The sequence below is a fragment of the Oncorhynchus mykiss genome, chromosome 2 (assembly GCF_057628025.1).
Source record: "Oncorhynchus mykiss isolate SJ-2025 chromosome 2, ASM5762802v1, whole genome shotgun sequence".
NCBI lineage: Eukaryota > Metazoa > Chordata > Actinopteri > Salmoniformes > Salmonidae > Oncorhynchus > Oncorhynchus mykiss.
In genome coordinates, this window is record NC_143023.1 from 67,669,307 (window position 1) to 67,690,721 (window position 21,415).

The 21,415-nt window shown below is 42.6% G+C and overlaps 1 protein-coding gene across 1 annotated transcript in view; it reads right to left on the reverse strand.

Moving 5' to 3' along the window:
• cdh13 (cadherin 13, H-cadherin (heart)) overlaps window positions 1–21,415 on the reverse strand; it is a 518,891-nt gene that overhangs the window by 80,557 nt on the left and 416,919 nt on the right. Inside the window, exon 10 of the mRNA XM_036954055.2 lies at window positions 15,333–15,586. Coding sequence (XP_036809950.1) covers window positions 15,333–15,586 — 254 coding nt within the window. The remainder of the gene's footprint in view (window positions 1–15,332; window positions 15,587–21,415) is intronic.

The following is a 21,415-nucleotide window of genomic DNA, read 5'->3' on the forward strand; positions in this document are numbered from 1 at the left end:
AGAGTCTTCAGAGGTGTAGGGTTAGCTAAGAGTCTGAAACCAAGGTATTTGGTGCAGTGACAGAGGGTGTCAGAGCATCTTGTGTGTCAGTCCCGCCACCATGCGTCGCACCAGGCATCGTTTGGGTCTGCTATTCATTAATGCCTTGTTGACACTCTGGCTGTCACTCCCCATACATCCATCAATCAGGGTCTGATAGGAGAGGACCCACTTACAAACCCACCCAACCTTCTCTCTCCAGTCCAGGACTGACCCTAATACACTGGGACTGGAAGGTAGACTAGACTACAGCACAGATACCACAGATATAATAGAAACAAACAGTTGATACAGTACATTAGAGTCAGGGGAAGATGTGTTTTTGATACACAGTGGGACTGAGCTCACCGAGCAGTAAACTCACCTTAGTCAGTATCACTATCACTGCTGCAGTCACAGGCTAGGGGGGAATCAGTTTGCTCTGATCTCACTCCTATTTGTCACTCCAAGTGACACGATCACAGCCTGGAATATCAGCTTTAAAGTTGGAGCTCAAGCAGGCACTCTCCCCGTGTTTCAATTAACTCAGTAAGAAGGGTAGTATTTCCCCCTCTCCTGGTCTAATACTCTACAGTCATTTAGACAGAGGCCTCTCAGCTCAGGCTTCTCAGCTCAGTGGCACCTCCACCATCAGGTCCCCTAAGCAAAAATGACAGCGACAGAGAGGACGAATGAACCACACACACAAGACACATAGAGACACACAGACACATACAAGTCTACGCACACCCATCTCTCTGTGAGGGTAATAGCAGCCGCTGTAGCACATTTCCATAAATTATCATGCCTGAGCAACGCAACACATCAAATGACATTTATGATCATAATAAAGCACAAAACGTAGCTCTTTGCATCAGCTGAAAATCATAACCCTGTAATTAACATGGAGAAAAGCAATTTATCTGCGCTTCAGTGAGGCCTTGCAGCGCAGTCTCTCTCTCCCTTCCTCTTGGCACATTTGGGATGGTTTTAATTATCTCATGGAATCATGGTTGTGTCTTTAGCCTTCCCCCTCCACATATTTGGCACCCCATTACTTTGAATCTAAAATGAGAAACTAAAGTACACAACTGATTGGACTACAATCTGCCTTCACTCAACCCAGAAGGAAGAATATATCAGGAACACAAAGAGAAGAGGGGGGGCTGACAGAGCTGTTAGAAAGGACACACCTGATAGTCAGAGATATGATGCCAGAGTAACAATGTGACAGTGTTCTTAAACAACAACATAAGTATGATGCTGGGTAATACCAAGACAACAGCAAAGCTTCTCCAGAACAGTCAACGACACTTGAAACCTTTTAGAAGTTGCGGCTGTCTCAAAAGTCAAAGCACTTATCCCGGTTTCTCCCTTTGCTTGATGCCACACAACCTCCTACAAGAGTAATGGTTCTGCACCATGGTAAATCTGATTTGTAGGAAGCAGATATTTTGTGGTTTTTGAAAGGTCTCTATTCCTGCAACTCTGGGGTACGGCATGACCAGACTGTACGTTCCTCTAGGAAACCATCAGAGCACAGGTTCCATTAATTATAGCTGGCTGTAGATAGCACTATTGCATTATTAAACACAGCCATCCACCCGCTCATACCTCTCTCACTGTATAACTCTTTTTCCATCCCTTTTCACTATTCCCCCCACTTATTCCTCTCTCACTATACCTCTCTCTCATTACCAACCTCCACTTCACTCTCCATCCTCTCCCAAAACCTCTGTTTCTATTCCTCCCTCCATCCAACTCTACCCTTATCGCTCCTTTCTTTACCCTTCCCTCATTCATCGTAGGGAGTTTCCCTGAGCTGTCCATCTACATTCTCTAGTACTTATCCTAAACACCAGAACTACCCCACTCATCTGTAGACTCTCATCCATAAAGAGAGCAGGGAAAATCAGAGGAGCAGGTTTCATATCTGATTTAATACACAAAAGGACATGAGAAACCCTCAAAGATCAAATCAAAAGTATCAGTCACATGCGCCGAATACAACAGTGAAATGCTTACTTACGAGCCCCTAACCGACAGTGCAGTTTAAAAAAATATGGATAAGAATAAGACATAAAAGTAAGAAGTAATTAAAGAGCAGCAGAAAAAAGAACAATATATACAGGAGGGTGCAGGTACAGAGTCAATGTGTGAGGGGACAGGTTACCGTGAGGGAATAATGTATTTGATTCCCTGCTGATTTTGTACGTTTACCCACTGACAAAAAAATCATCTATAATGTTAATGGTAGGTTTATTTCACAACAAAAAAATATAGAAAAACGCATGTCAAAAATTGTATAAATTATAAATAAGTATTTGAACCCTCTGCAAAACATGACTTAGTACTTGGTGGCAAAACCCTTGTTGGCAATCACAGAGGTCAGACGTTTCTTGCGGTTGGCCACCAGGTTTGCACACATCTCAGGAGGGATTGTGTCCCACTCCTCTTTGCAGATCTTCTCCAAGTCATCAAGGTTTTGAGGCTGACGTTTGTCAACTCAAACCTTCAGCTCCCTTCACAGATTTTCTATGGGATTAAGGTCTGGAGACTGGCTAGGCCGCTCCAGGACCTTAATGTGCTTCTTCTTGAGCCACTCCTTTGTTGCCTTGGCCGTGTGTTTTGGGTCATTGTCATGCTGGAATACCCATCCACAACCCATTTTCAATGCCCTGGCTGAGGGAAGGAGGTTCTCACCCAAGATTTGACGGTACATGGCCCCGTCCATCGTCCCTTTGATGCGGTGAAATTGTCCTGTCCCCTTAGCAGAAAAACACCCCCAAAGCATAATGTTTCCACCTCCATGTTTGACGGTGGGGATGGTGTTCTTGGGGTCATCGGCAGCATTCCTCCTCCTCCAAACACGGCGAGTTGAGTTGATGCCAAAGTGTTCCATTTTGGTCTCATCTGACCACAACTCATTCACCCAGCTGCCCTCTGAATCATTCAGATGTTCATTGGCAAACTTCAGACGGGCATGTATATGTGCTTTCTTGAGCAGGGGGACCTTGCGGGCACTGCAGGATTTCAGTCATTCATGGCGTAGTGTGTTACCGATTGTTTTCTTGGTGACTATGATCCCAGCTGCCTTGAGATCATTGACAAGATCCTCCCGTGTAGTCCTGGGCTGATTCCTCACCGTTCTCATGATCATTGCAACTCCACGAGGTGAGATCTTGCATGGAGCCCCAGGCCGAGGGAGATTGACAGTTATTTTGTGTTTCTTCCATTTGCGAATAATCGCACCAATTGTTGTCACCTTCTCACCAAGCTGCTTGGTGATGGTCTTGTAGCCCATTCCAGCCTTGTGTAGGTCTACAATCTTGTCCCTGACATCCTTGGAGAGCTCTTTGGTCTTGGCCATGGTGGAGAGTTTGGAATATGATTGATTGATTGCTTCTGTGGACAGGTGTCTTTTATACAGGTAACAAGCTGAGATTAGGAGCACTGTAGAAAAGACACCTGGGAGCCAGAAATCTTTCTGATTGAGAGGGGGTCAAATACTTATTTCCCTCATTAAAATGCAAATCAATTTATAACATTTTTGACATGCGTTTTTCTGGATTTTTATGTTGTTATTTTGTCTCTCACTGCTCATATAAACCTACCATTACAATTATAGACAGACCATTTCTTTGTCAGTGGGCAAACATACAAAATCAGCAGGGGATCAAATACTTTTTTCCCTCACTGTAGTTGAGGTAGTATGTACATGTAGGTATAGTTAATTAAAGTGACTATGTATAGATGACAACAGAGAGTGGCAGAGGTGTGGGGAACAATGCGAGTAGTCTGGGTAGCCATTTGACTAGATGTTCAGGAGTCTTATGGCTGTTTAGAAGCATCTTGGACCTAGACTTGGCACCCCGGTACCACATGCCATGTGGTGGCCGAGAGAACAGTCTATGGCTAGGGTGGCTTGAGTCTTTGACAATTGTTAGGGCCTTCCTCTGACACTGCCTGGTATAGAGGTCCTGGATGGAAGGAAGCTTGGCCCGAGTGATGTACTTGGCCTTTCGCACTACCGTCTGTAGTGCCTTGCGGTCGGAGGCCAAGCAGTTGCCATACCAGGCAGTGATGCAACCAGTCAGGATGCTCTCGATGGTTCAGCTGTAGAATCTTTTGAGGATCTGAGGATCCATGCCAAATCTTTTCAGTCTCCTGAGGGGGAATAGGTTTTGTCGTGCCTGCTTCACGACTGTCATGGTGTGCTTGGACCATGTTAGTTTGTTGGTGATGTGGACACCAAGGACCAAGGCACTCAACATGCTTCACTGCAGCCCCGTCGATGAGAATGGTGGCATGTTCAGTCCTCTTTTTCCTGTGGTCCACAATCATCTCCTTTGTCTTCATCACATCGAGGAATAGGTTGTTGTCCTGGCACCACACAGCCAGGTCTCTGACCTCCTCTCTATAGGCTGTCTCGTTGTTATCGGTGATCAGGCCTACCACTGTTGTGTCATCAGCAAATGTAATGATGGTGTTGGAGTCATGCCTGGCCGCGCAGTCATTAGTGAACAGAGATTACAGGCGGGGGCTGAGCACACAACCCTGAGGGGCCCCTGTGTTGAGGATCAGTGTGGCGGATGTGTTGTTACCTACCCTTACCACCTGGGGGCGGCCCGTCAGGAAGTCCAGGATCCAGGTGCAGCTGAAGGTGTTTAGTCCCAGGGTACTTAGCTTATTGACGAGCTTTGAGGGCACTATGGTGTTGAACGGTGAGCTGTAGTCAATGAATAGCATTCTCAGATAGGTGTTAATTTTGTCCAGGTGGGAAAGGGCAGTGTGGAGTGCAATAGAGACTGCATCATCTGTGGATCTGTTGGGGCGGTATGCAAATTGGAGTGGGTCTAGGGTTTCTGGGATGATGGTGTTGATGTGAGCCATGACCAGCCTTTCAAAGCACTTTATGGCTACAGACGTGAGTGCTACGGGTCGGTAGTCATTTAGGCTGGCTACCGTAGTGTTCTTGGGCACAGGCACTATGGTTGTCTGCTTAAAACATGTTGGTATTACAGACTTGGACAGGAAGAGGTTGAAAATGTCAGTGAAGACACTTGCTAGTTGGTCAGCGCATGCTTGCAGTACATGTCCTGGTAATCCATCTGGCCCTGAGGCCTTGTGAATGTTAATCTTTCTAAAGATCTTACTCACATCGGTTTAGGAGAGCGTGATCACACAGTCTTCCAGTACAGCTGGTGCTCTCATGCATTTTTCAGTGTTATTTGCCTCGAAGCGAGCATTGCAGTAGTTTAGCTCGTCCGGTAGGTTGGGGTATGTACGTACGGTCACTGTGGTGACGACATCATCGATGCACTTATTGATGAAGCCAATGTCAGATGTGGTGTACTCCTCAATGCCATTGGAGGAATCCCGGAACATATTCCAGTCTGTGCTGGCAAAACAGTCCTGTAGCTTAGCATTTGCTTCATCTGACACTTTTTTATTGATATAGTCACTGGTGCTTCCTGCTTTAATTTGTACTTGTAAGAAGGAATCAGGAGGATGGAATTATGGTCAGATTTGCCAAATGGAGGGTGTATGCATCTCTGTGCATCTCTCTGTGTGTGGAGTATAGGTGGTCCAGAGTTCTTTTCCCTTTGGTTACACATTTAACATGCTGTCAAAAATTGGTAAAACTGATTTTAGTCCCCGGCTACAAGGAGTGCCGCCTCTGGGTGAGCGTTTTCTTGTTTGCTTATGGTGGAATACAGCTCATTCAATGCTATCTTAGTGCCAGCCTCTGACTGTGGTGGTATGTAAGCTACAAAGAATATAGATGAAAACTCTCTCGATAGGTAATGTGGTCTGCAGCTTATCATGAGAAACTCTACCTCAGGTGGGCTATAGCTCGAGACTTCCTTAGATATCGTGCACCAGCTGTTGTTTACAAAAATACATAGACCGCCGCCCCTTGTCTTACCAGACGGTGCTGTTCTATACTGCCGGGACATCATATAACCAGACAGCTGTATGTTGGTATTGTCATCGTTCAGCCACGACTCCGTGAAGCATAAGATGTTACAGTTTTTAATGTCCCATTGGTAGTTTAATCTTCTCAATAACTCGGTCATGTTATTGTCCAAAGATTTGCTAGCAGAATTGAGGGGAGTGGTTTTTTTTTCGATCGCCTCAGACTCCTCAGAAGGAAGCCCGCCCTCCGGCCTCTCTTTCTCCGCCTCCTCTTCACGCAGATCACTGTGGTCGGGTCCTGTTCCAGAGGGAGCCATATATCCTTCTCCTAGGGCTCGTCAGAGTCATGAAAGAAGAAAAAGGATTCTGCTAGTCCGTGGTGAGTAATCGCAGTCCTGATGTCTTGAAGTTATTTTCGGTCATAAGAGACAGTAGCGGCAACATTATGTACAAAAATAGTAAAAAAATAATTTATAAACAACGCAGATAAACAAAAAAAATACACAATCGGTTGGGGGCACGTAAAACGTCTGCCTTCTGCTCTGGGGCCATACTAGATTTGGCAAGATAAAATGGCAAGACGCACCACCGAGACATCTGCACTATTATGACATTGTCTTGAAGTTGACAATGTTCACCGTCTCAAAAAGGAACATGATGAAAAGAAAGAATGGACAAGAACGTGATGAAAGAAAGAATGATTAAAGAAAAGCTCTCTGAAAAATGCCACTGCAGGAGAACAACTCCAAAGGGCAATTAAATCCATGTCCCCATTACCCAGGTCTTCTTCTATGTCCACCCAAAAAGCACAATCTACATGCATTGTCCTGAGCTACAGTGTACTGGTACTATTTGCAGGTGCCTGAAGAATATGGGTAAATACTATCTACTCTTCAGCTATGATAAACCAGTGTGGGACATTCCTGGAATAGTTCCAGGAAAGAGAGTTCCAAAGATGTCACTCCAGGTGGGCAGCCGTTCCTGTGGAGTGACAGCAGTGTCATTAAGAATGTCCAGATGGTGTGAGAGCCACTGGAGCTGCAGCACATCAGCAGAATGCCTGGTAGCAGGTCCAGTACAGGGCGGTCTGTCATCCTGCAGCTGGCCTTCCTGTTTCACAGCTCTCAACTGGGTCAACATGTACAGAACATGTACAGGGGGGTCTTTCTATGTAGTCCATTACATAATCCCATGTCTCTGAAGCGAACAAAAGCAGCACCACAGAACGCAGACGGAGTCCCAATAGGATAACTATATCATAAAGTTATACAGTATCCGTCTGCCCTCATGTGATGTGTCACGACAGACACATCTGAATTCAGCGTTTATTACAGAGCGTATTGCAAAGACTTGTACAGCTGTAGATTTGGCCCTGTTGACTAGTTCCAGTAGATCAGTGTGTGTGTGTGCGTGCCTGCGTGCCTGCGTTCGTGTGCTGACTGCATGGAGGGGGAGTCAGACTTAGCAGTGCTGAGGAGAGAGTGAGAGAGACATGTTATCACCCTGTCTGACCTTGTCAGATAAGGACATTTACGCTGCTCATTACACCTCTCCTTCACATGGTCTCTCCAACTACATCCATCTCTCTCCGCTCTCCATCTTCCTCCTCCTTCCTTAACGTCTCTTCATGCCTCTGCTTCTTACTCGCCTTCCACTCCTTTAAAGCCTCAGCACTTTTAATTTGATATGGCAAAAGAGAGGGGGAATTTTAAATTATGGATAAGTTGTTCTGTTTGAGACCCCATTTGTACTTTCAAGGGAGGAAAAAACAAACCAACTATGTCTTTTAAAACTCTTAGAGCTACCCCCCTACTTTTTTCAATTTCCACCTGAAGACATACCCAAATCTAACTGCCTGTAGCTCAGGCACAGAACCAAGGATATGCATATTCTTGGTACCATTTGAAAGAAAACACTCTGAAGTTTGTGTAAATGTGAATTGAATGTAGGAGAATATAACGCAATAGATCTGGTTTAGATAATACAATGAAAAAAAACATGTTTTTTTTATTGTTGTATCATCATCTTTAAAATGAACAAGATAAAACAAACATTCAGATAGGATGATGGGGACAATTTCAGTGAAAAACATAAGAGGGCAACAGTACTTGTGTAAAGTTTCAGAATGATAACTTCCAAAATGAAGTGGCCAAATTGGTGAAGTTAAACATTTAGAATGGAATAACTATATACAAAATACCAAAATGGTATTCTAACACACCCTCCCAAAAAATGGAGAAAAAACATGAATATAAAATAATATACATTTACAAAATAACACTTTCAATATTTGGAAGACCCTCACTCCTCTACACAATATTGTGCTGCTGATGCCCGGTGCAATTGCACATCCATGCCTGCAGAAATACATTTGGGCAGATGAACACCACTTGTGGCAGGAGCTGGATGAACCAGCTTCAGTGGGGGATGGACACCTTGGCACTGGGGGCTCCCATTTGGAGTCAGTGTCACTGTGAAAGAAAATGTTCAGTTAGAATAGTTTCACATATGAGCCCTGTATCAACAGGTATAATAAACATATATACTGTATATAGAGTACAGGGAACATAAGATCTACTGTCTCATTTATATTATGACATTTCAGCTAGATCTACTGTCTCTATTATATTATGACAGACCAGCTAGATCTACTGTCTTTATTATATTACAACAGACCAGCTGTATCTACTGTCTCCATTTCGCTTTGGCCATTGTTGTGGGCCTGCCCTCCCCTCCCATCAACAGCCTCAAATAGGCTATTTCATTTCACAAATAATATTTCATATGATTAATTTCAAACAACGGCATTAGCATGAGAAGAACTTACCAGTCCAAAACGATGTCCTCTCCATTCAAAAAATATTCCTCCATTTGGGAATCGCTAAATGAATCGTCCTCGATCAATTTCTTCTAAAATTGTGTGTACATCTGTATATCTAAACTTAGATTTAGCTTTCCCTGACTTAGTCACCATACTGATTGATATATAAACAGCTGAATATGCACTTTACCAAAACAAAGCTGTGCGCAACTTGCGTGGCTCCTTCCGGTATGAATCGTCAATGGCGAATGAACCTCTTTACGCCGGAGTTTACTACATGGGTTGGTCTTCCAACACATAAACATTACATATTGCTGTCTACCTCCGCTCATTGGCTATCTACCCAGCTAGATTTCAAGATCAGTGGTCATTGGGTTAAAATACAGTAAATCAACGAAACAGCGGGCAAATCATTGGTGCACAATGATGTCATTACTTGTTCTCTTCAAATCGAGTTCTTTCAGTCAATACGTCCCGCGAAATGACCCATCGTGTTTGGTTGTGTTACAAACAAACCAGTTGATTGCAATGAAACCAAACATTTTGTGTGTGTATTTACCTCGAATGTGTCGTCGAAATTGGAATGAGACGGAATTCACGACACAAGCGGTTCACAAAATGTTTCGTGTTAGGCTATAAAAATTGATTTTATCAAACAAAAGACCATTCATTGTGTAACAATGAGCATTGGGATTGCAAACAGAGGAAGATCTTCAAAGGTAAACAATTAATTTTATTGCAGTTTGTGATTTTGTTACACCTGTGCTGGTTGAAGTTTTTTTTTATGGGGCTCTATCCTCAGATAATCGCATCGTATTCTTTCGCAGTAAATCCTTTTTTAAATCTGACAACGCAGTTGGATTAGCAAGATTCTAGGCTTTCGAAACATGTGAGACACTTGTATTTTCATGAATGTTGAATATGACTATTTAAGTGGCGATCACCGTATGTTGTCGAATTTCATCCCGCTAACGGGTTCTGTGCGCAGAGAGGTTAAAATTATATGGGTTAAGGGATAGGAGCGGGTCTGTCTATAAAGCAAAGGAGTTGGTTCTTTACATGATTCCACTGGGGGTTGTCTGGGCTGCTTGGACTTCCTTTCAGTCTGGCTGGCAGGAGGCTGTGGTGAATGTGATTAAGTTGATTCTTATCAATTAATTTCATACAATAAATTGAACTTTAGGGAGAACTAAGCTAGGACTTTATGTGGGTCATATTAGGTGCAAATACGGTTATCATTCTGTATCTTGTAATATGTATTATTGATTCAAAGTAAGTATTTAAAGTACATACTGATGATATTCAGCAAAGTGCAGACAAGATGCAAGCGAAGGTGCAGGCCGTACTGTATGTCAATACTCAAGTCAACAAATTGTACCTTCTTCCAGGATATTTTTTCCTCAAAATCACTAGAAAACAACCACACAAAAAACAGCACACACACACATCAAACAATACACCAAACTAAAATGATCTGTGGAAAAGTTTGCCAGGAATGCAAGGGCATTCCCTCTCACTTCACTAGGCTATGTATCCCAGACTTCCAATGGTGTATCTATATTTGTGGTGTTCCTGAGGAACCCTTTAAAGCAAGGCTCTCGTTACTCAGGGCCAACTCTACCTTACAAACAGCCTGGGGGACTCTAGTCCCGAGAAGAGCATCAGATCAGCAAAAACATTTGAGAAAGTCCAAAGCATACTATTTATTATGTTACCATAATATTTGCCAACCTGTCGATTCAGTTAGACTTGTATTGCATATTCACCCCTATAAAATACAGTATGACACTGTTCTTTAGATTCGCAAATTCAATCAAATATATCAATGCTGTCTGACCTAATCCTTTCAGGAAGTTGAAAAAATGACCATATTTTCCCATTAACAAACATACAATTATGAAACTTCAGAAGCTATTTTCAATACATTTTCTTGGTCCTAGAGTCATGAAATGTTCAGACAACATTAAGGGGAGTTATTGCTTTTAATAAATGTAAAAATTACAAAAATTACAATTTGCAAAAATGTTTAATTTCGTCAGACAGTGGCGATATACTATCTGATTAATAAAAGTTAGAGAAGTAGAGCAGATGAACACTGACATAAACAATAAGTGTAGTATTATAGTTCTGTACTTTTATTGATCATGGCCGACAAAATTGTCTGATACATTTTTCTCATTTCCCATGAGTGTTCATTACACAATCCATAAAGCTTCTACAGCACTTACCTCTCCTAAGGAGTAAGATGGAGAGGCTCATCTTCCATTACTCACAGTATCAGACACAATATGACTCTAATGAATGCTGTTAGCCACATCAAAAAGCACTATTTATAGATCCATTGGGCACAGGTTGAATCTACTCAGCGTTAGCTAGTCTTGTGAACATCTTTTGTCATAGCTGTTAATTACATCTTCAGAATTAGACTTCCTCAAAATCATCAAGGGAAGAACAAGAGTGAGGCACTGAGATCAATGGGAACCCTGTTCCTTCTGCACGACGCGTTCTTGTCCTAGCTCGTATGGAACAACCTCCAGCAGGCTCAGTCTTTGAAAATAATCAGGGAATGTGATGGATCCACAATTAACATTGGTTACAAGGTAGGACTAATGAAAAGGAAAAATTGTTTTGAAGGCTGATCTTTAGTCTTTGCACACACTATCTGAATAGACGTATTAGTAGTTCATCAGCCTTCTTTGATTATTTTTCAAATTAGTCAACTTTCAGTCATTCCTGCTTAGAATAGTGGGGAGAACAACTAGCAGGAACTCAGAACATGTATGTGCTGCCTTCTCCCCATTTTTCTCCGTCACTGCTCTCTATATACTCTTTCCCTATCTCCAGCTCCCAACGTCTTCCCCTGTCCTCATTCTCCTCTGGCCTTAGGTTAAGGCTATGGCACTTCAAAATCCGTTTCACTGGCAAAAGGTGATCAAAAGACATAAAAGAGCCAGAAAGAGAGATAGAGAGGGATGAATACAGAGAGAAACAGATACAAGAGAGAGGAAGAGAGCGAGGTAGTAAGAAGCAGGCCACTTGTAAGATGACTATGCCATAGGTAAGTGCACTCTTAGAAAAAAGGGTTCCAAACGGGTTATTTGCAGAGGGATAGGGTTCTACCAAGAATCGTTTTGATCAGAACAACACTTTTTGGAAGACAAGAGTTCTTTGTAAGTCAAATGGTTCGAGCTAGGACCTTTAACATCCTAAGAACAATTTTTGGAAGAAAGGGAAGAATTCAAAGAATAATTATTTGGAAGGCAAGAAGGGTTCTACATAGAAGCATATCTAATATTTCCCAGCATGCTCGTTTTACTGTAAAACTGTATATGTGTTTTTGCATGTACATTGATTGGTTGACCAATGTTATGCAACACAAAGATAAATAACATACCGTTTTCTAAACTAATCCAATCTGTTAGTAATTGGATGTATTACACCCGTTATTGAGATGGTTGTTCCAGTTTAGATTGAGGTATTCTCAGTATTCAATCTTCCCTACCCTGGCAGAGGTATTCTCAGTATTCAATCTTCCCTACCCTGGCAGTCATTCTGAATGTAGGTGGCGGATGATTAACAATTCCACTTGTTGTATATCCTAACTCTGGCTGGATCCAATTGGAATTATACATCACTTTGCAAACCAGGAGATTCCTAACACCACTATGTTAGGGTATAACTAGGCCCTCAAAGAAAGACCTTATGATATACAGTATGTAATGTACTGTCATAAAGAACTACATTTTAACAAGGCTGGTGGGTATGTTGGAAATTACAAGATTATGTTATAATACTTTTATTGCATCAAATGGTTTTATGCAACAGAATAGAGGGTTCTTATAACTCTATTGTGTCTGTGTGAACTGAAAGTGGGCCTCTGGGAGATAACACTGACAGGAGATTTACGATGTCTTTGGGGATACCGCATTCCAGAGCATGAGTTATTGGGGAGATGGCTCCAGTTTAGAGTTGAGGGGCCAGACACTGGTCTCTACACAATGCTAACTGTTTGTACAGCAGATACTGTCTGCTGTGAATTCTAAGTATCTTCATACAAATCTTAACCTTGTGACCCATTCCAATCAAGCAATCAATAAAATGTATTTATAAAGCCAATCAGCTGATGTCACAAAGTGCTAGACAGAAACCCAGCCTAAAACCCTAAACAGCAAGCGATGTAGATGGAGAACCATCTGTTGTGTGTCATGTAGACTGAAGGAGGATGGACTTTGCTATAAAATGCTGTGGCTCAAACCAGCTCGTTGAGTTCTCAGTGAAAATAAACGCAGTTGACAGTGAGAGGACGTTTATTTTTTTGTCTGAGTTTAGTAAGAACCATCCAAAGATAAAATGGTTCTCGGTAGAACCCTTTATAGGCAGTTCTAGACAGAACCCTTTGAGGGTTCTAGGTAAAAAAAACATATAAAGGGGGTTCTTTGAAGAACCCTACATAGTGGGTTCTACCCAGCACCAAAAAGGGTTCCCCTATGGAGTCAAACCAAAGAAACCTGTATGGTTCTACTCAACACATTTATTTCTAAGAGTGTAGTTGCTGGAATACAGACTCTTCTATGGGCATGAATAAATCAAAATGACCTGTATAACAGGATCACAGGACACTCCCAAAGTCTGCACTAACATCCAGAACACACTCACCACACAGTACACATCAAATCCCCTGAACCTTTATATATGTGCATGGAACAGAGAGAAAAAGACAGGATTTAACTCAGGGATGAGAGCAAAGAAGTGGAGGACACATGTAATCCTATAGTGAATGAAAGAATATTTAAATAATTTCATCTGTTGGAAGGATGGCATAGAATAGAGAAAGATCAAGTACCAGCAATATAGAACAGAGAGCGCAAATGAGGAGAGGGTATGATGGAGAGGTGAAATGTGGAAGAGGATCGGCTGTTTTTGAATGATAATGAAAGAAAAGGGCATGAGTGCCTCATCTGAAGAAGGAAATAGAGGATAAATAAATATTGACTAAAAGGAGAGGAATGAATGGAGGAAAAGAGGGTCCAACAACATCAGAACTCTTCAGAAGAAATGAGGGGATGGAAAGAACCATTACTGCTTGTTGGTCTTTTTCACCAAACATGCATATTTAGGCCCATATCCAGAGTGTGACGTGTGCTCCCTCTCCAGCCTCTAGGTCACCAGGCTGCTCATTATGGCGCACACCTGTAACCATCGTTACGTGCACCTGCGCATAGTCAGACTCACCTGGACTCCATCACCTCCTTGATTACCTGCCCTATATATGTCACTCCCTTTGGTTCCTTCCCCAGGCGTCATCGTTTCTGTTTCATGTCTGTGCGTTGTTCTTGGTTTGTATTATGTTACGTTTATTTATTAAAACACTCACTCCCTGAACTTGCTTCCCGACTCTCAGCGCACTCGTTACACACAGGGTAATACCAAAACCAGGACAGTAAGAATAATTCAAACCCAGAGTTTAGCAAAATCCTACTCAGGCGACATACAGTAAAGCCAACCTATTGCATTTGGCTGTAATACAGTGAGGAGGTTTTACTGCTCATAAACTACAAGAAACAATAATCATATAGTAGCTGTAATGTCATCATCTGCTGCGTTTTATTTCAGGGGTCATTTATGGCCTGATATATTTACATAAAACTCTTTTAAATATTATGTAACACCAACCATTCGCTAACTGGAGCATCCCAAATTGAGCATAAATCTGTGCTAAAAGCCCATAAAGCAATCACGACTTTCCCCTCTTGTAAAGCAAGAGAAGTTCACCTAATGGCTCTCCAGGGCTGCCAGGGAACGATTTGACTGTTACACACAGCAAAAAGTAATGGACCTCCTAGACAGACAGTGTGGGAATGATTAGAGTGTTACACATAGTTAAAGTTAATGAGGCTCTAAAGTGGGCCAGGTATGATTTGACTGGGGTGAAAACAGTTGACCTGAACACACCTCTATAGTAATAGGCCACCCCGGTGACAGAGGAATAATTTGAGTGTTTACAAAAAGTTGACAGCCAGACAGGCAGTTTTATGCGAAGGCGGTTTGCTGACATGTATAAGATGTCCATTAATAGTGTGTCTGGTGACAGACAGGGAGGGACAACTGAGGGATAGAGGGATGGAGAGAGGTGTGAGCCAGAACAGATGGAGAGATGTCTGGAAACCAAGAGATGTGCTGTCATGGCTTCCGATGTGTCTTTGTTAAATCACCTTGTCACACTAACATAGAGGAGCTCACTCTGAAGAATCTCTTTCTTTCAACACCATAGACAAACTCTGAAGGTGAGTGAGGATAAAGATTAAAAGGGTAAGAACAAATTCATTGTACATCATTGTTGTTTGTCAAACTAAGTTGAACCCTGATTGTCCCCCTTGACAACTTTCAATCAATAACTGTGAGGAACATCTGTGGAATCAAAGCCTTATGAGATTTACTGCACATAAACAGACCTGCACACAGCTCATTGTTGTCAAGCTGTCAGTCAGTGTGGACCTCAATATCCATGAGATGACATTCAGGTTACAACCAAAGCCAGGACTCCTGGCCGGAGGTTGATGACCTCATCACTCACCTGATGCTCTGTGATTGGAGAACGTCTGGGTCAGTGGCGTTGAGCAAGGCCACAAAACTGCCCAGGGGGATGTTCTCCATCTTAGTGACCTGGAGGGGGTCAGGAAAGAAGACGGGCCCCTCGTTGACGTCCAGGACAGTGATGTGTACGGTGGCCGTAGAGCTGGAGCCGTAGCCCACATCTGGCACCAGGGGGTCCTCGTTCTCCACCTTGATCAGCAGCGTGTGGAACACTACACTCTCATAGTCCAGAGGCTGGGGGGAGAGGAAAGAAGTGAAGGAGGTGAGAAGAGAAAACATGTAAGGAACAGAAGGGAGACAATAAGACCGGTAGGGAGATGATAAGACCGGTAGGACAGCAACAAAGAGGTGAAGGGGAGATTACATTTTTAAGAAAAAGTGGGAAAATGGAGGACAGCAGCAAACTGAGTAAAGAGCCAAACTGCAGTGTGCTAGAGAAAAAATATAAAATGTTAGTAAGGTTACAGCTATTCTGTAGTCCTGTATCCTATTTATTTTGCTAAATTGTATGGATTTATTGGAATAATGAGAGCAATAAAAGCTATGAGTGTTACAGGATCTTTAGTGTGCAACCTGTATGTTCATATCTCCAGTGAATAGGCCAGATTGTGCAGAAATATCACCATCCACCCTGCCTGTTATAATTAAGTGATAATGCCCGAGAAGCCTGTGTTTGGAGGATATATTGGCACGGGTGTTGTTAGGCCCAAGACCGTGCCAATATATCCTCCAAACACCGACTTTGAGGGCATTATAACTGTTATACAACGGGTTACCAACATATTCAAATAATGATTGACATATTTTCATTAAAAGCACATTTTCATCCTTCCACAAGATTTAGTCCCGACACAAATCTAGGGTTGCTAGAGAAGTGACCCAGTCGTTCAGTCTTTTTGTTCTGTATCTATGGAAACAACCCAGTCGTTCATTCTAAATGTTCCATTGCCAAACTGGCTGGCAACGTTCTTATCCCTTGCTTGCTAGCTAGTCAACTACGGCTAACTTACAGTCACGTCAAAAAGTTCAGACAGAATAACAGAAAAGTAGCTGCATTTGCATTTGTTTAAGCTTTTTTCTAGTTACATTTATTTAAATTCATCCATAACAATGAGCTAATGAGGTGCGATTTTGCCTGGCATAGAGAATGTGCTCACTCGTCAGGACACTGTTGTTCAGAGGAGTTCGCCAACAACACAGTTACAGGAACACAATCACTTCAAACTGAAGCTGGAAAGCTGCCAATTAGCTGCGTTTCATTTGACCTTTTTTTCCAATTGAATTTCTTTGTATATATCCATAAAATTGATGCCAGCTGATTCATGATTTCGACCGGCTGAGAAATGCTGCCTGCCTTTCTGTCTCGTCCTGACTCCCAACATGTTCATTACTATGGGACAGATGGATATCTAATTTGAATATTGAAACAATGTTGCAAATGTCGGAGAGACAGACATTAAGGTTTATACAAATCTCTGTTAAACTAAATGTTAGTCTAAAAGAAATTGGGAGATAATGTCTAGATGCTTTTTATAGTGGAGATCAAGTTTATACATTGCCTGGCTGGGCTGATGAGACAGTGGATTGTGCAGTCAGATGGAACAGAGTAAATAGGCATTTTAACGTCATAGATTTAGCTGGTGGTCACTTGTGGAAGGGACACCAGCTGGAATGCATTTTTTTTAACCAATCAGCATTCAATATTAGACCCACCCGTTGTGTAATGATACCACAAACAATACCTGTTTTAGCTCATTCATCATTAGGAGGATTGAGAGAGATAGGAGAGTAATTTGAGAGATAATTGAGAGAGATATTTGACCCGTTGCTAAGCCCCGCCCCCTATACTATTGCAACCTCAGTCAACATTTTCCAGGGAAGCCCAATTCCCCTTTCAAACCACTATAGCAGGGGTGTGAAACTCATTTTCCCCCAGGGGCCACAATCGGTGTTCACAGACCACACTTAAATACTAATATATTTCCTTGCCATCAAAATCTGCAACAACTCATTGCTTTTGGAATTTCTGATGATCCCTGACTGTCTAGCTTTTGTCGCAATGACTGTTACCAAGCTGGACAGAGTGAAGAGACTGTGAATGTAGGTCCATTATTTTCAATTGACCCCATCCATTTTTAGACATGTTGTACTTTACTTAAAAAGGTCAAGTTTTTTCTGTGAGCCAATAGGGTAACCAAGGTAACCATGGAATGTTTTCCCCCAAGGCGAGCGGGGCCGTGACATTATATCTAATACTAACTGAGAGTATTGTTTTAGTATACAATCACAATGCTGTCAAAGTGTGTTTGTTCTTAAAGAGTCGATTGAATGCACCGCATGTCACACGTGACGTCATTTAGAATTTTGAATAGCTCCCCGTGTGTTTATGCTAGAGACTTACCTGTAGATCAATACCCTCTTTATGCCGACATGGGGCTTGTGAAAGCAGTGTTTTTCTACACATAGGAGGCTCTGAATGCACTGTGCATGAATTCAAAGCTATTAACCATTTTTGGAGCTAACAGTGCTCTCAAACTGTTTGCTGATGTCGACAGTAGATGAGAGAATGTTCTTCCTAATATAGCCAATTTACAGTAGCTCGCCAATAGAGGGTGCCTACAGAAATTATTCACACCCCTTGACCTTTTCCACAATTTGTTGTGTTACAGACTGAATTTAAAATGGATTAAATTGTCACTGGCATACACACAATACCCCATAATGTCAAAGTGGAATTATGTTTGTTTTTTTATGTTCCACAAATTAATACAAAACGAATGAAAAGCTGAAATGTCTTGAGTCAATAAGTATTCAACCACTTTTTTATGACAAGCCTAAATAAATTCAAGAGTAAAAATGTCGCTTAACAAGTTACATAAGTTGCATGGACTCACTCTGTGTGCAGTAATAGTGTTTAACATGATTTTTGAATGACTACCTGATCTCTGTACCCCACACATACAATTATCTGTAAGGTCCCTCAATAGAGTGGTGAATGTCAAACACAGATTCAACCACAAAGAGGTTTTATAATGCCTCACAAAGAAGGGTACCTGTTATTAGATAGGTAAATTATTTCTAAAAAAGCAGACACTGAATATCCCTGGTATCCCTTAATTACACTTTGGATGGTTTATCAATACACCCAGCTACAACAAAGATACAGGCGTCCCTCCTAACTCAGTTGCCAGAGAGGAAGGAAACCGCTCAGGGATTTCACCATGATTCCAGTAGTGACTTTAAAACAATTACAGAGTTTAATGGCTGTGATAGAACAAAACTGAGGATGGAACAACATTGTAATTCCTCCACAAACAAACCTACTCTGAACAAAAATATAAATGCAACATTTAAAGTGTTGGTCCCAATGTTACATACTCACAAAACGTCTATTTCTCTCAAATGTTGTGCATACATTTATTTACATCCCTTTTAGTGGGCATTTCTCCTTTGACAAGACCATCTATCCACCTGACAGGTGTGGAATTTCAAGAAGCTAAACAGCATGATCAGTACACATGTGCACCTTGTGCTTGGGACAATAAAAGGGCGCTCTAAAATGTGCAGTTTTATCACACAACACAATGCCACAGATGTCTCAAGTTTTGAGGGAGCGTGCAATTGGCATGCTGACTGCAGGAATGTCCACCAGAGCTGTTGCCAGATAATGTATTCATTTCTCTACCATAAGCTGCCTCCAAAATCGTTTTAGAGAATTTGGCAGTATGTTCAATCGTCCTCACAACCGCAGACCATGTGTATGTCATCGTGTGGGTGAGCGATTTGGTGATGTCAACGTTGTGAACAGAATGCCCCCGAATGGTGTCGGTAGGGTTATGGTATTGGCAGGCATGAGCTACGGACAACGAACACAATTTAAATTTATTGATGGCAATTTGAATGCCCAGAGATACCATGACAAGATCCTGAGGCCCATTGTCATACTATTCATCCGCCGCCATTACCTCATGTTTCAGCATGATAATGCATGACCCCATGTCGTTGTACACAATTCCTGGAAGCTGAAAATGCCCCAGTTCTTCCATGGCCTACATACTCACCAGACATGTCACCCATTGAACATGTCTGGGATGCTCTAATTTGATGTATACGACAGCGTGTTCCAGTTCCTGTCAATATCCAGCAACTTTGCACAACCTTTGAAGAGGAGTGGGACAACATTCCACAGGCCACAATCAACAGCCTAATCAACTCTATGCAAAGGAAATGTGTCACGCTGCATAATGAAAATGGTGGTAACACCAGATACTGACTGGGTTTCTGATCTATACCCCTACCTTTTTTGTATATGTATATCTGTATTCACAGTCATGTGAAATCCATAGATAATGGCCAAATAAATGCATTTCAATTGACTGATTCCTTATATGAACTGTAACTCTGTAAAATCGTTGAAATTGTTACATGTTGTGTTTATATTTTGGTTCAGTATAATTAACTGAGTGAAAAGAAGGACACCTGTACAGAATAAAAATATTCCAAAACATGCATCCTGTTTGCAACAAGGAAATAAAGTAATAGTGCAAAAATGTGGCAAAGTGATTAACTTTTTGTCCTGAATAGGAAGTGTTATATTTGGTGCAAATCCAATACAACATTACTGAGTACCACTCTCTATATTTTCAAGCATAGCGGTGGCTGCATCATGTCATGGGTATGCTTGTAATCTTTAAGGACTGTGGATTTTTCAGGATAAAATTGAGCTAAGCACAGGCAAAATCCCATAGGAAAACCTGGTTCAGTCTGCTTAAAAACTAAAACACAAAGCCAAATGTACACTGGAGTGGCTTATCAAGAAGACAGTGAATGTTCCTGAATGGCTGAGTTACGGTTTTGACTTAAATGTAATTGAAAATCTATGGCAAGACCTGATAATTGTTGTCTAGCAATGATCAACAACCAATTTGACAGAGCTTGAAGAATTTTTAAAAGAATAATGGACTGTCACGTTCTGACCATCGTTCGTGTGTGTTTTCCTTGTTTTAGTGTTGGTCAGGACGTGAGCTGGGTGGGCATTCTATGTTAGATGTCTTGTTTGTCTATTTCTATGTCTGGCCTGATATGGTTCTCAATCAGAGACAGGTGTTAGTCATTGTCTCTGATTGGGAACCATATTTAGGTAGCCTGGGTTTCACTGTGTGTTGGTGGGTGATTGTCCTGATGTCCGTGTTCTGTGTTTATGTGCACGAGTATTAGGCTGTTTCGGTTTTCGTTACGTTTATTGTTTTGTAGTGTTTGTATTTAGATTCGTGTTGCTTCAGTTTAATAAACATGGATCGCAATCTACACGCCGCATTTTGGTCCGATCCTTGCTACACCTCCTCGTTAGAGGAGCGGTGTGGTAACGGGCAACGGCAAAAGCAGCAGCAGGAACAGAGGCAGCAGCAGCAGGAGCAGCAGACGCAGTGGGAGAGGCTGCACTACTTGGTGAAATGGACTTGGGAGGACGAATTGGACGGTAAAGGACCCTGGGCACAGCCTGGAGAATATCGCCATCCCCAAAGAGGAACTGGAGGCGGCGAAAGCAGAGAGGCACTGGTATGAGGAGGCAGCACGGCGACGTGGATGGAAGCCTGAGAGTCAGCCCCTTGGGGGGGGGCTCACAGGGAGTATGGCTACGCCAGGTAGGAGACCTGCGCAAACTCCCTGTGCTTACCGGGGGGCTAGAGAGACCGGGCAGGCACCGTGTTATGCTGTGGTGCGCACGGTGTCTCCAGTGCGGGTGCATAGCCCGGTGCGGTACATTCCAGCTCCGCGTATCGGCTGGGCTAGAGTGAGCATCGAGCCAAGTGCCATGAAGCCGGCTCTACGCATCTGGTCTCCAGTGCGTCTCCTTGGGCCGGCTTACATGGCACCAGCCTTGCGCTCGGTGTCTCCGGTTCGCCTGCATAGCCCAGTGCGGGCTATTCCACCTCGCCGCACTGGCAGGGCGACCGAGAGCATTCAACCAGGTAAGGATGGGCAGGCTCGGTGCTCAAGAGCTCCAGTGCGCCTGCACGGTCCGGTCTACCCAGTACCACCTCCACGCACCAGCCCTCCGGT